We start from the raw sequence: 16140 nt of genomic DNA on the forward strand, positions 1-16140 counted from the left end.
TCTGCGTTTCTGGCTAGTTCAATGCGTTTTGAAAACGCGCAGGAAAAAAAGCATCAAAACCGCGACGAAAACGCGCGGAAAACGCAAAGACAAAAAAGGCGCTGTTTCTGGGAAGGGAGTCAGGTTTTTGAGCAGAAATTTTCTGCTACGTGTGCACTTAGCCTAAATATTCCCAGTCTCAGGCAGGAAATACCCATAGAAACCTCCGTCCGTCACTGCCAGAGTCTCCCCAAATCCCCAGAACACTCGCTGCCACCAGCTCCTAGTTCTTATATGAATCTCGAGTCAGGAGCCAACCCCCTAGGTAGCGTGAATTTTGCATGGAGTACGTGGCAAGAAAGCTTATAGAGCAAGGAAAACAGAACTAGTAAATATTATAGGTTTTACTCCAAAAAGAATAGGCAGTTTTTACAAAAGATGTTACAAAGACAGACAGACACAGTATATACAACAATTATAAAGTAAAAGTGGATTAAGGTATGAATTACAGTTATCAGTCAATGGCACACCATGTGGAGGTGGGGGATGGGTGCCTTCCCCTAGGGACAATGGTTCATTGGCACATCTGTCTCCTAGCTTGCACCCCAGGCAAATGACACCTAATTGGGCTTCATAGCCTTATACTCTGGGTTGGGTGACATCAATGGGTGGGCGTAGCTATGGCATGCACTCCCCTTTTGAAAGTTACTACAAAGCTTATGAGTGCCATATCTCTGGGTGAGAACCTCAGACAGAGACGACAGGGGTATCATAGGTTTTCCTTCGAGTTTTCCTTCCATTTAACACTAAACATGCCGTGGCTGGCTGGCTCAGTTGGGTCGAAATCCATTTCTCGGCTCCTGCTGGTCGCCGAAGTTTCGCAACTCACCAGTGGGTCGCTCTCATGCAGATGCTAAAAATGCATTTTTCCCGCCTCTATCAGTAATCAGTGCTATTATTTTTGATCTTTAAATGAACACTGTACTAGACAAAGAGCCATGTGCTTCAAGAACTGCTTTCAACTAGTTTTTCTCAACCTGCTCTGTGGAACACGAGGGTCTCAAGTTACACAGCTGTATGCAGGGGAGAGGGAGGGGGGCTGCAGCTTGTGAAGGAGGGGGAAGCTGCAAGGTGGATCATTGCTAAGGCATGTCATTCACAAAACCAAGGAGATGTAGCAGAGCTCTGTATGCGTGACTAGAACACTAAGAAATTATGTCATATTTTCTGACAGGCCTCTTTATGATTCTCTACTGAAGATTTCATTACAAAAATTTGGCGACCAGCACAGTGAAACATAAAGCTACAAAAGAAAAAAGCTAGCATTAGAAGAGAAGTTAAAAATTGTACAACTTTTTGGCTTAATATCATAATCTACTAGTCCTTGCATTGAAGTCTACAGTTTGTTCCTCTGTCTTCATCGGCTAGTAATTGAATTTAAATCCAATTTGTTTCTAAAGGCAGCATGTATAAGAAAAATTTGTTGTTTTTTTTTTGCAGATGACTGTGCGTCAGAGGGATATTTGACATATACTGATTTTGAAGCAGCTGATTATGGTATCATACCATATATATATGAAGAGTGTGACTTTATTCCAGATATATCGCCAGCACTTCACAGCAAAAATCTATCATCTATTCCTAATCAACAGGTTACATCTTCTGGGTCATTACAGACTGTTAAGGAAAATTACAATAACAAAAGGGATTCTGAACATCAAAAAGCTCATAAAGGGGAGAAGCCATTTTCATGTTCAGAATGTGGGAAATGTTTTACCAAGAAAACAAATCTTACTGTACATCAGAGAGTTCACACAAGGGAGAAGCCATTTTCATGTCAAGAATGTGGGAAATGTTTTACATGCAAAGGACATCTCGTTACACATAAAAACAGTCACACCGGTGAGAAGCCATTTTTATGTTCAGAATGTGGGAAGTGTTTTACCAACAAAGGAAATCTTAATGTACATCAGAGATGTCACACAGGGGAGAAGCCATTTTCATGTTGTGAATGTGGAAATTGTTTTACTTACAAACGAGATCTCATTAAACATAAAAGTACTCACACAGGGGAAAAGCCATTTTCATGTGCAGAATGTGGGAAATATTTTACCTACAAAACAAATCTTATTTCACATAAGAAAATTCACACAGGGGAGAAGCAATTTTCTTGTTCAAAATGTGGGAAATATTTTATCAAGAAATCATACCTTGCTGTCCATCAGAGAGTTCACACAAGGGAGAAGCCATTTTCATGTCAAGAATGTTTGAAATGTTTTACTTGCAAAGGAGATCTTGTCAAACATGAAAGCACTCACACCGGGGAGAAGCCATTTTCATGTTCAGAATGTGGGAAATGTTTTACCAACAAAGGAAATCTTAATGTACATCAGAGATGTCACACAGGGGAGAAGCCATTTTCATGTTACGAATGTGGAAATTGCTTTACTTACAAACGAGATCTTGTTAAACATAAAAGCACTCACACAGGGGAAAAGCCATTTTCATGTGCAGAATGTGGGAAATATTTTACCTACAAAACAAATCTTGTTGCCCATAAGAAAATTCACACAGGTGAGAAGCAGTTTTCTTGTTCAGAATGTGGGAAATGTTTTAACAAAAAAACAAATTTTTCTGCACATCACAGAATTCACACAGGGGAGAAGCCATTTTCATGTAAAGAATGCGGGAAATGTTTTACTTTCAAAGGAGATCTTATTAGACATAAAAGAACTCACACAGGTGAGAAGCCATTTTCATGTTCCGAATGTGGGAAACATTTTGTCAGTAAAACAAATCTTACTTTACATCAGAGAATTCACACAGGAGACAAGCCATTTTCATGTTCCGAATGTGGGAAAGGTTTTACCAAGAAATCAAATCTTGCTGTACATCTGAGAATTCACACAGTATAATTAATTTTCATGTCCAGAAAGTGAGAATTGTTTTTCCTGTGAATCAACTCTTGTTGTTAATCAAAAAATACACACAGAGGAGAAGCCATTTTCACACTGAGAATAGGAAAATGTTTAACAAAGAAATTATATTTATTCGGTCGTCCATGACAGCACCACCTGAGAAAAGGGGATCTGCCCTTCAGGAACAGGAAATCCTACAGATACATAAGGGCGGCACCTCTCCCACGCATCAGTTGGTTTCCTGTTCCTGGAGGACAAGATTCCCTACAGATCGTACCATCATGGAGGAATTCCCAGGCCGGCTGTCCGACTCAGGTAGCGGGGGGGTCTCCTACCTCGGGCAGTGCGGGGTCCCCTGGAAGTGCCACGGTGGGCCCGGGCAGGGCTCCACGACAGTGTGCGGAGCAGGTGGGAGCGGGGTCCGGCGGATGCCCGTCTCCAGGGCCGGCGCTGGCAGGTGAGTATGGCCCCCCCAGATCCCGGTCCCCGGTCCTCCTGGTGCGTCCTCTCTTCAGTCCGGGTCGCGGTCAGGGGCTGGCGGCTGTGCCTCGGTGGCGTGCAGGGAGCGCTGTGCGGGGTCGGGCGCCGCCATGGCGCTGGCGGCCTGCGCGCCCCCGTGGACATGAAGTCACGCGGGGGCGGGGCCGGTAGTCGGATGCCGGCAGGCTTTTTTCCCCTGTGCGTTGCCGGGCGCAGCGGCGCGGGGGAGTGATGCGCAGGGAGGAGTGTCCCGGGACGTCGGGGGGAACCCGGATTGACGGGGGGAAGATAAAAAGGGCACAGAAACGCTGCAGAGCGGCTTTAGCTCAGGTGCAGAAATGGACGAGCCAGAAGTTCCTGTGACCCAGCTGGACCGAGAGCAGGAGCGTACCTCAGAGAGGTCCCAAGCCAGCTCCCAGCAAAAGAAAAAACGAACTGGACAATCCGGCCATAGAAGTTCCTCCAGGCCGAAGAATCCAGCTCGCCACCCCCCCGTGATCCGGTACCTACGCCTTCTGCTCAGGGTAAGAGATTTTCATGAATGTGCCCTGATGCTGTGTTCCCCTTTATGTTTTCCTCCTATAGGGGAAGAAGTGTGCTGACAAAGCAAAAAACAGGGAGTGCACCCTTTGCAAATGCCCCTTGCCGGACGCCTACCCTAAAAAACTATGCCGGTCATGTATACGGCAGACGGTAAAAAAAAAAGAGGGAGTAGACCCTAAATTACCATACATGCTTCCTTACCCTGTCCCCCCTCCTGTAGGTGGCGGAAGAAACCCCTGACTTCGCTACAAGTCTAAGGGAAATTATCAGGACGGAAGTTTAAGCCCTAAAGTCCGTATCCCAGGGGGAGTCGTCTAGGAAAAGAAAGAGAGCAAGTTTCTCAGGGTCGGGCTCTTCAGCTGACCCTAGAGGAAATGAAGACTCCTCAGAGCCCTCCACCTCGTCTGTGTCCTCGTCAGAGGAAGACGCCAATCGTTTATGCCTGGGCCTAGAACAAGTGGACAAAGTAGTCAAGGCAGTTAGGGCTACCATGGGGGTAACAGACACAAAACCAGAACGGTCAGTGCAGGACCTAATGTTCGGTGGTTTAGACACCAGGAAACGTAAGTCGTTTCCTTTAAACGACAAGGTCCAAAATCTGATCAATAGGGAAAGGAAGAAACCAGAAAGGAAAGGCTCCCTACCACCAGATTTCAAGCGGCGTTATCCCTTTGAGGACCCCGTGGTGAACAAATGGGACAAAGCCCCGAAATTGGACGCAGCAGTAGCTAAAGCGTCCATGAAATACGCTATCCCATTTGACGTCATGGTTTCTTTAAAAGATCCACTAGATAAAAAGGCAGACTCCTACCTGAAAGGGACATGGGAAATGTCAGCTGGCGCCCTGAGATCGGCAGTAGCAGCTACCTGCACAGCCAGATCTATGATGGTCTGGCTGGACCAGCTGGAATCACAGTTAGAGGACAGAGCCTCGAGGGAATCTATCTTGAAGACCCTACCTACCATCCAGAATGCGGCAGCCTTTTTAGCCGACGCTTCGGCAGATTCCGCAAGAATGGCGGCTAAAGCCGCAGGGCTATCAAATGCAGCCTGACGGGCTGTATGGCTGAAATGCTGGCCTGGGGGATATACAGGCCAGATCCCGACTTTGCTCCAACCCGTGTGAGGGGGAATATCTATTTGGACCAGTCCTAGATGAACTCCTGGAGAAAGATGGAGACAATAAAAAGAAATTCCCTTCCCTGCCCACCCGTTCCTATAGACGTCCCTTTACTAGGAAGAGATTTTTTCGTAGGAGATCATCCAGAGACCGGGGCAGATGGGAAGATAAAAAGTAGAAAGGTACCGGGTTTATGTTTGGAGGGGGACGCCAGGAAGCATCCCGTGACACCAAGAAACCTCCCCAATGACTAGCGGCCCCGGTGGGAGGTAGACTATTGGCCTTCTACCAAGCCTGGTCACGGATCTCAAACAGTGCTGGATCCTGGGGCTGGTAGCCTCAGGCTTAAGGCTAAAATTTGCCTGTGCCCCCCCGGAACAATTTTAAGGTCAACCCGCTCAGGTCTTCCCTTGCGGAACAGGCTTCCGTAGAGACCGAAATTCATGACCTATGCCATAAGAGTACTGATAAAGGTACCAGAGGAGGCGAAGGTTTCTACTCCCCCCTGTTTTTGGTCCGTAAACCAGATAATTCCTACAGGACCATAATCAACCTGAAGGCACTCAACAGATACCTGATCATTCGGCCATTCAAAATGGAAACAATCAATTCCACAATAAAGTTACTGTTTGAAAACTGCTTTATGGTGGTGTTGGATTTAAAAGACGCCTATTACCCATCCATGCGTCTCATCAGCATTTCCTTAGCGTGGCGGTTCATTTAGAGGGGTCGTTACAGCATTTTCAATATGTCGCCCTTCCCTTTGGTATAACAGTCGCCCCCTGGGTGTTCACTAAAGTTATAGCGGAAGTTATGGCCCATCTACGGGAGGCAGACATCCTAGTAATCCCCTACCTGGATGACTTCCTTATTGTAGGCAGAACAGCAGAACATTGTCTGGATCAGTTGCAAAAAGCAGAATCAGCTCTGGAACGGTTAGGGTGGCTACTAAACATTAAGAAGTCCTGTCTACAGCCCATGAAAGTTCAGCAGTTCTTGGGCCTAATCCTAGATTCGCAGAATCAGGAGTGTCGTCTTCCACCCGAAAAATTAGTTCGCCTACATCAGCAGGTCCTGAACGCCTCCAATAGCCCTACCATGTCTCTTAGGAAGGCAATGTCCCTCCTGGGTTCTCTCTCGTCCTGCATCCCTGCGGTCCGGTGGGCCCAGTTCCATACAAGGGCGCTACAGGGCGAGGTTTTGCGCCATCAAAAAATCCTGGGCGGTTATCTAGAAGGCCAGTTGACTTTGTCCCAACATACTTTGAAATCCCTTGAGTGGTGGCTAGACGAAAACAATCTAGCCAGAGGGGTGCCCTGGGAATGTAACGTAACCCGAGTAGTCACCACAGACGCAAGCCCTACGGGTTGGGGGGCCCACATGGGGGAGGTCTTGATCCAGGACCTATGGGAATACCATCAGTTGGAAATGTCCTCCAACCTGAAAGAGCTAACAGCCGTAGAGCAGGCAGTTAAAAACCTTCTTGTGTATCTACAGGGTAACCATGATCGAATATTCTCCAACAATCAGGTCACCGTGGCTTACATCAACCACCAAGGTGGGACTCGTTCCAGGCCCCTGATGGAGGTAGCAGAGCGGCTGTTCCAATGGGCAGAACAACATCTCCTATCTCTAACAGCTCTGCACATAAAAGGAAAGGAAAACACCACAGCAGACTTCCTAAGCCGCAACCTTCTAAAGCAAGGGGAATGGTCCTTAAAAACGTCCATCTTCGACCTGATCGTACAAAAATGGGGGCAGCCAGAAGTGGACCTCTTCGTCACCAGAGAGAACAGGAAGGTGCCTCAGTTCTGCTCTCTGAATCCCAGGGAGAGCCCTCTGGCGGTAGACGCTCTTCTGATCAGATGGGACTTCGGGCTAGCATACGCCTTCCCTCCCCTGTCTCTACTACCTCTGGTGGTGAGGAAAGTCAGGAAGGACAAGGCGAGGATTATAGTGATCGCCCTGTTTTGGCCCAGGAGGGCATGGTTCTCATGCCTCAGGACCATGTCGGTGTCCGACCCTTGGGTCCTACCAAACATCCCAGACCTCCTATCCCAGGGCCCAGTTTACCATCCTCAGGTAGCTGGCCTACATCTGACGGCGTGGATTTTGAACGGGCACTACTAAAGGAGAAAGGGTTCTCCCCAGCCCTAATTAACACCCTGCTCAAAAGCAGAAAACCTATTACAACCAAAATTTACATTAGGATCTGGAAAAGATTCCTTCAGGGTTCAGGGGTAGTAGCTGGGCAGTCCACTCCCATAGCACAGATCCTAGAGTTCTTACAAAGAGGCCTGGACATGGGACTCTCCACCAGCACCCTTAAAGTACAGGTATCTGCTTTCTTTAGAGGCGCTTTTTAACTGCAACATCGCCAATAACTATTGGATCAATAGGTTTATTAAGGCAACAGGCAGGTCCAGACCAGTAGTGAGAAATAAATTTATGCCATGGGATCTAAACCTAGTCCTCACGGCCATGACAGAGACCCCGTTTGAGCCTATCTCATCAGCTTCCACAAAAAACCTGTCTCTTAAAGTGGCTTGTCTAGTAGCGTTGACATCAGCCCGTAGAGTGATATCCAGGCGTTGTCTAGACTTCCTCCTTACATACAATTCAGGGGCAACAGGGTAATTCTTACACCCGATCCAGCATACCTGCCTAAAGTAGCCTCCAGTTTCCATAGAACGCAGGAGATAGTCCTTCCATCCTTCCTCCCTAATCCCACGAACGATAAGGAAAGAAAACTACACACTCTAGACGTTAGGAGATGTCTCCTAGAGTACCTGGCAGTTACCGACCCCTGGAAAAAAGATAATGCCTTGTTTATCTCCTATCAGGGCACTAGAAAGGGCCTTAGGGCTTCAAAAAGCTCGCTAGCGAGATGGATTAGGGAGGCCATTTCATTAGCATACACCTCAAAGGGCAAACCGGCTCCTGGCAAGCTGAGGGCGCATTCCACCAGGGCCATGGCAGCCTCGTGGGCAGAGAGATCGGAGGTCTCGATCGACCAAATATGTAAGGCAGCTACCTGGTCCTCTCCGAGCACCTTTTATAACCATTATAGACTAGACCTGGGTGCTTCCTCAGACCTCTCCTTTGGTGTCAGGGTTCTGCAGGCTGTAGTCCCTCCCTAAAGTAATTATTACTCTCTCTAATTCTCTCAGGTGGTGCTGTCATGGACGACCGAATAAAGTCATAGTTACTCACCGGTTAACTGTATTTTTCGGAGTCCATGACAGTACCCGTATATTCTCTCCCTTTAGTTTAGTTTAATTTGGGTGTGCACTTCTTCCTCTTATGTACACGGGTAATTAGTAGTCGTGTAAAAGTATTGTACTTAAATTATGCTATTAACCTTGGTGGTCCTCTTGTGCTCTGTAAACCAACTGATGCGTGGGAGAGGTGCCGCCCTTATGTATCTGTAGGATTTCCTGTTCCTGAAGGGCGGATCCCCTCTCTTAGGTGGTGCTGTCATGGACTCCGAAAAACACCGTTAACCGGTGAGTAACTACGACTGTTGTTAAACATCAGAGACATTGCACAGGACAGTAGCCATTTCTTATTTTATAAAATGATTTTATTAATGAATAAGTAAAGTTACAGTAAAAGTCAAACTACAAGTCTAAAAGGGAAAGCAATTTAGATCACTAAATGATGATTAGGAAATGTACTGTATGCAATGACCAATAAACATCAGCAAGTAAAATGGATATAACAATCCTAAATATTTCCCCATGTATACAGGATACTTTACCGTCATTTGAACACTATAACTGCATCTTAAAGGGGTTAACCAGCACTTCTGTGGTATTCATGATCGGGGCAGTTGCTAAGGCAAACGTCAGACGACAAAAATGTCACATCTAATGATTATGGTGTCTTATAAATCAGATAAGACCAAGTGGGGACTGGTTGGTCCCCTCTTTTACTGTCCTAATCAAGTTCAACAGCATCTACCCACAGGTGATACCAGATCACATGGAAAAGAGAGGCGTCGAACCACCCCTTTACAACTTGTAACCAAAGGTTAATACACATCTGCCCTAAAATACTAACTTCCATCTGTTTGTATTTATATTGCCTTAGAACCTGTATAGTGGAGGGACAGCTGGTATGCAGTTTGTATAGAAATATTAAAGGAATAATTACATTATGTATTTCAGGTTTGTTAAATACTTTTTGATTTTTTTTAAATGATCCTTCTATAGGGAACTAATATAATTACCCAGCTTTGCTTGGATTTATAAGGCTTTGGCCGGAGTCACACAAGCGATGATTCTCTTTCGAGAGAATCGGATCGATGATGTAAATGATACTCTGCTCAAGCTCTGTTCGAGTGCAGTCCGATGTTTTACACGCTCTCATAGACTTGAATGGGTTCTTGTGGTGCAAATGAGCATGAGAAAAAAAGGCAGTTCTGTTTTGCCCTATAGTATAACCTTGGTCCATGTGGTATCTTATAAAACATCAGATAACACTCAACTGTGTTATACGCTTGTGTGAACGAACCCTTTAAGAGAAAATGTCACCAGTTTGAGCATGTCATCTGACCACATCATGGAATAGTGATTGCAGAGCTGAGTAAAACTTAGTTTTATTTTTTTTGTTTCTTCACTGTATAGATATTGGCTTGTAAAGTTTAGGGTATTATTTATGTTATAGTTCAACTGTGTTACCGGTGATATCTCTGGGGGCTTGTACTTCGTCCCTTGAATATGGTTGACAATTCTGAGTAGGCAACTTCATGCGAAGGAGAAAAGAATGTGTCCTCCACTGCTCAATTATTTCTGCTGTTACTATGTAGAAATACTAAAGAGCTACTTATCATTATTAACCCATCATTAGCAGCAGAGATCAGTTAGAAAAGGAAGACAATGTGTTGCTGCCTGATTATGACTGGTCAATCTCATGAAGTGGAAGAAGTATGTTCCCCCATAGACCAATATCAGGTAACCCCCACTTAAACTATACCAAATTACCGTATTTTTCGGATTATAAGACGCACTTTTCCCCCCCAAAATTTGGGGAGAAAATGGGGATGCGTCTTATAATGCGTATATACCTTACCGGTACCGTTGCTGCAGGCCGCAGGCTGGGATGAGGGGTTTTCCTCCGGTGCTGTGGGTGCCCGGTGGTGCTACGGGGGTGTCCGGCGCTGCGGGGGTGTCCGGCGGTGCTGCCCGCTGCGCTTGTGTTTGGTGCTGCCAGGGGGTCTGCGCTGAAATCTCATCTCTCGAGATCTTGGTGCTGAGATCTCCATCTGCGCACGCGCCACCCCCCGGCGGCCATTTTCCCAGAGTCCACCACACAGGAGGAAACCATGGAACTGCCGGGGCTCTGGCCTTTCACAAAATGTTGGCAGCACCAGAGACACCCGCAATGGGCAGCACCCGGACACCCGCAGCAGCACCTCTGGGCATCCGCAACACGTGAGACACCCACAGTGCAGCATCAGTAACCCGCAGCGGCGTGCCACACATCGGAACACCCCATCCCAGCCTGCGGCCTGCAGTATCACTCCACTCCTGCCTCCTCCAGCAGCGTCTCTAGGACCCCGCTTCACTGCAGCAACCACCCCCCCGGTAAGCAATAAGATGCATGGATTATAAGAAGCACCACCATTTTATTAAAAAAAAATTTTTTTCCTTTTTTACTCCCCAAAATTTGAGGTTCATCTTATAATCCAGAGCGTCTTATAATCCGAAAAATACGGCATTAACTAAAATGTACAAGCTAATATCTCTGCAACAGAGATGAGAAATTTAATAATAACAATGTTTTACTCAGCGCTGCAGCCAGTAAACCATGATGTGGCCAGTTTAATATCCTCAAACTGGTGAAAGCTCCACTATAGTTATTTGTTGTTTGTGTGTGTGTGTAGTTAAAACCAAGGTTGCTGCTGATATGAAGCCAACATATCTAAGTTATGCACAGAAATTTTACGACTCTGTAGTAGTGTCCTGAAGAAACATGAAGATTTACTTTTGCAGTTCATATTTTTGCAAATATGTCAAGAATGGAAGGTCCTAGAGAGCTTGAAACCCGATCTAAAACCTTCCAAACAGTCTGATTTACCAGTGCAGCAAATTTGGGCCAGATTGGTCAAAGTATTTGACCATAAATTTATATTTACTTTTGTGTTCCTTTTTTGTGAGAACCTTGACAACAGTAGGTCCTAGAGTTGAAATTTATACCAAATTTTTCTAAGTATCTGATTTACCAACATGCCTGATTTGGTGCAGATTTGTCCAGTCATTTGGTTGTGCATAAAAACATAACAGAATTTCGTTTTATATACACTGCTCAAAAAAATTAAGGGAACACTAAGATACCACATCGTAGATATTACTGAATGAAATATCGCAGCTGCAAATCTTTATTCATTACATAGTGGCATGCGTTGAGAACAAGAAAACATAAAAATGATCAATGTAAATCAAAATTAATATCCCATGGAGGTCTGGATTTGGAAGGATACTCAAAATCAAAGAGGAAAATCAAATTACAGGCTGATCCAACTTCAATGGAAATGCCTCAAGACAAGGAAATGATGCTCAGTAGTGTGTGTGGCCTCCACGTGCCTGTTTGACCTCCCTACGACACCTGGGCATGCTCCTGATGAGTCGGCAGATGTTGTCATGAGGGATCTCCTCCCAGACCAGGACTAAAGCATCTGCTAACTCCTGGACAGTGTGGTGCAACGTGTTGTTGGTGGATGTAGCGAGACATGATGTCCCAGATGTGTTCAATTGGATACAGGTCTGGGGAACGGGTGGGCCAGTCCATAGCTTCAATGCCTTCATCTTGCAGGAACTGCTGACACACTCCAGCCACATGAGGTCTGGCATTGTCCTGCATTAGGAGGAACCCAGGGCCAACCGCACCAGCATATGGTCTCACAAGGGGTCTGAGGATCTCATCTCGATACCTAATGGCAGTCAGGCTACCTCTGGTGAGCACATGGAGGGCTGTGCAGCCCTCCAATGAAATGCCACCCCACACCATTACTGACCCACTGCCAAACTAGTCAGGCTGAAGGATGTTGCAGGCAGCAGATCACTCTCCACGGCATCTCCAGACTCTGTCACGTCTGTCACATGTGCTCAGTGTGAACCTGCTTTCATCTGTGAAGAGCACAGGGCAGCAGTGGTGAATTTGCCAATCCTGGTGTTCTGTGGCAAATGCCAAGCGTCCTGTGCGGTGTTGGGCTGTGAGCACAACCCCCATCTGTGAACGTCGGGCCCTCAGACCATCCTCATGGAGTCAGTTTCTAACCGTTTGTGTAGACGCATGCACATTTGTGGCCTGCTGGAGGTCATTTTGCAGGGCTCTGGCAATGCTCCTCCTGATCCTCCTTGCACAAATGCTGAGTTAGCTGTTCTACTGCTGGGTTGTTGCCCTCCTACGGCACCCTCCACGTCTCCTGGTGTGCTGGCCTGTCTCCTGGTAGCGCCTCCAGCCTCTTGACACTACGCTGACAGACACAGCAAACCTTCTTGCCACAGCTCGCCTTGATGTGCCATCCTGGATGAGCTGTACTACCTGAGCCACATGTTTGGATTGTAGAGTCCGTCTCATGCTACCACAAGTGTGATAGCACAACCAACATTCAAAAGTTACCAAAAAATTAGCTAGAAAGCATTGGTTGCTGAGATGTGGTCTGTGGTCCCCACCTGCAGAACCACTGCTTTATTTTGGGTGTCTTGCTAATTGCCAATAATTTCCACCTGTTGTCTATTCCAATAGCACAACAGCATGTGAATTTGATTGTCAATCAATGTTGCTTCCTAAGTGGACAGTTTGATTTCACAGACGTTTGATTTACTTGGAGTTATATTTTGTTTAAGTGTTCCCTTTATTTTTTTGAGCAGTGTAGATATAGAGAGAGATTTTGTAGAGGTTTGTACTCGCCTGCTGTTGAGGTCGGCACATGATTTGGTTTCATTAAAAATGTTCAGGCAGGTTTATTCAGACTGCATAAACCGCTCAGGGAACCAAACAAAATAATGGTCTTTTCTGGCACAAAGTGAAAACACAAAGTAAAAAGGCCATACAATGTTGCGGGTCCAGTTCTTTAGGACAGACCAACACACAGTAGATCCACACCTCTCTAGATCCAGACACTGACTGAGACACTTGGTCTCTGTTTTATCTGCCAAACCATGCCCCGGAGTTGGGATATGAGAGCAGTCATTCCCACCCATCTCTTTTGACTGCTCGTAAAATCTGGCTCTGGAATGCACTAATAACTCTTTCAGCACTACACGGATGCTTCACACAAAATTAGAATATCATCAAAAAGTTAATTTATTTCAGTTCTCCAATACAAAAAGTGAAACTCATATATAGAGTCATTACAGAGTGATCTATTTCACGTGTTTATTTCTGTTTATGTTGATGATTATGGCTTACAGCCAATGGAAACCCAAAAGTCATTATCTCAGTAAATTAGATTACTTTATAACACCAGCTTGAAAAATGATTTTAAAATACAAAATGTTGGTCTACTGAAATGTATGTTCAGTATATGCACTCAATACTTGGTCGGGGCTCCTTTTGCATTAATTACTGCATCAATGTGGAGATCAGCCTGTAGCACTGCTGAGGTGTTATGGAAGCCCAGGTTGCTTTGATAGCTGCCTACAGCTCGTCTGCATTGTTGGGTCTGGGGTCTCTCATTTTCCTATTGACAATACCCCATAGATTCTGTATGGGGTTAACGTCAGGCAAGTTTGCTGGCCAATCAAGCACAGTGATACTATTATTTTTAAACCAGGAATTGGTAATTTTGGCAGTGTGGACAGGTGCCAAGTCCAACTGGAGAATGAAATTTCCATCTCCAAAAAGCTTGTCGGCAGAGGGAAGCAAGAAGTGTTCTAAAATTTCCTGGTAGACAGCTGCGCTGACTTTGGTCTTGATAAAACGCAGTGGCCCTACACCAGCAGATGACATGGCACTGATTGGGAAATTTCACACTAGACCATAAGCAGCATGTATTGTGTGCCTCTCCACTCTCCCTACAGACTTTGGAACCTTTACTTCCAAATGAAAATGCAAAATTTTCTTTAATCTGATAACACCTTGGACGACTGAGCAGCAGTTTAGTTTTTTTTTCTCCTTGGTCCAGGTAAGACGCTTGTCTATTGGTCATGAGTGGCTTGACACAAGGAATGTGACACTTGTAGCCCATGTCCTGGATACGTCTGTGACTGGTGGCTCTTGAAGCAATGACTCCAGCAGCAGTCCACTCTTTGTGGATCTCCCACAAATTTTTGAATGGTCTTTTCTTAAGCCTTTCAAGGTTGCGGTTAAGCCAGTTGCTTGTGCACCTTTTTCTACCACACTTTTTCCTTCCACTCAACTTTCCATTGATATGCTTGGGTACAGCACTCTGTGAACAGCCAGCTTCTTTAGCAATGACCTTTTGTGGCTTACCCTCCTTGTGGAGTGTGTCAATGACTACCTTCTGGACATCTGTCAAGTCAGCAGTCTTCCCCATGATTGTGGAGCCTACTGAAACAGACTAAGGGACCTTTTTAAATGCTAATGAAGTCTTTGTGGGGTTTTTTTTGTTAATTCTTCTAATTTACTGAGATAATCACTTTTGGGTTTTCATTGGCTCTAAGCCATAATCATAAACATTAACATAAATACACACTTGAAATAGACCACTCTGTTTGTAATGACTCTATATGAGTTTCACTTTTTGTATGGAAGAACTGAAATTAACTTTTTGTTGATATTCTAATTTTGTGAGAAGTACCTGTATGTGCTGGAGCATGCTTTCCAAACTCACATCACCGAAGCTACCAATCTTGATGATACATAACTTCCCTCAAGGATCTGTCCTGTGGCCATCTTACAAAATATATATCTAATTTATTACACTGTGATGACTTTGTCTTGGGTTGATGCACAAAATACAGTGTAGGAAGCTTATCGTTAGCTGCAGGGGACACGATTGCATGGTGTTCCAGAACATCTTTTCATTCGATTTTACTAAAGAACAGGATGGGAGTCCTCCATCTATCGTGCCCCAGTATAATTTGCAAAATAATCCCTCTTATATTTGTATATTGTGCTCGGTTTTGCACCTTAATGATCACACTGATGCACACTGACTCGTTAAAGGGTTGATTATGACTTGTAGGATTGCTACTACCAATAGGTGGCGCTGTAGAGTAAAAGTCCTCTTTCTCTCTGAAGAGGCAATTTGCACACTGATGCAAACATTTGGGGATAGAGAAACAGTTGGTGAACGCGAAATGACTGCCACGTGTCATATGCTTTAATACATTGCCCTGTGAAAATGTATTTGGATTTATGGATTAAGACGTAAAGTTTTTTGAAAACTGGTGAATGCTGCATTTTCCTTCTATTATTTCTAGATCCTTAACTAATCATCGTTTATTTAAATAAATCATTGATTTGCTGCAAACTTTAGCTATGATTTTAATGTTTCTGTTAATACCAGCGTGAAAGCAGAAACAAGGCAACCAGCGCTGTGGAGTTGGTAAGCCAAACCTCCTACTCCGACTCCTCAATATCCATGACACCAACTCCGACTTCTTCATACATGGCTCATGTTTAAGTGATACATTTAGAATCATAGAATCGTAGAGTTGGAAGGGACCTCCTGGGCCATCTGGTCCAACCCCCTGCTCAAAGCAGGATTCGCTAAATCATCCCAGTCAGATGTCTGTCCAACCTCTGTTTGAAGACTTCCATTGAAGGAGAACTCACCACTTCTCGTGGCAGCCTGTTCCACTCATTGATCACTCTAACTGTCAAAAAGTTTTTTCTAATATCTAATCTGTGTCTCCTCCCATTCAGTTTCATCCCATTGCTTCTAGTCTTTCCTTGTGCAAATGAGAATAAAGTTGATCCTTCTACAATGTGACAGCCCTTTAGATATTTGTAGACAGCTATTAAGTCTCCTCTCAGTCTTCTCTTTTGCAAACTAAACATTCCCAAATCCTGCAATCTTTCCTCATAAGACAGGGTTTGCAGACCGGTCACCATTCTGGTCGCTCTTTTCTGAACTTGCTCCAGTTTGTTGATGTCTTTTTTAAAATGTGGTGCCCAAAACTGGTC

General features: G+C 45.1%; 1 protein-coding gene across 1 annotated transcript in view; it reads left to right on the forward strand.

The window, feature by feature from the left end:
• The window catches only part of LOC141055944 (uncharacterized), a 183907-nt gene that overhangs the window by 44609 nt on the left and 123158 nt on the right, over positions 1 to 16140 (forward strand). Inside the window, 2 exon segments of the mRNA XM_073552642.1 lie at positions 1480 to 2887; positions 2889 to 2992. Coding sequence (XP_073408743.1) covers positions 1480 to 2887; positions 2889 to 2992 — 1512 coding nt within the window.

Source organism: Dendrobates tinctorius, unplaced genomic scaffold (genome assembly GCF_039654945.1).
Source record: "Dendrobates tinctorius isolate UK_male_01 unplaced genomic scaffold, ASM3965494v1 ptg000192l, whole genome shotgun sequence".
Taxonomy (NCBI): domain Eukaryota; kingdom Metazoa; phylum Chordata; class Amphibia; order Anura; family Dendrobatidae; genus Dendrobates; species Dendrobates tinctorius.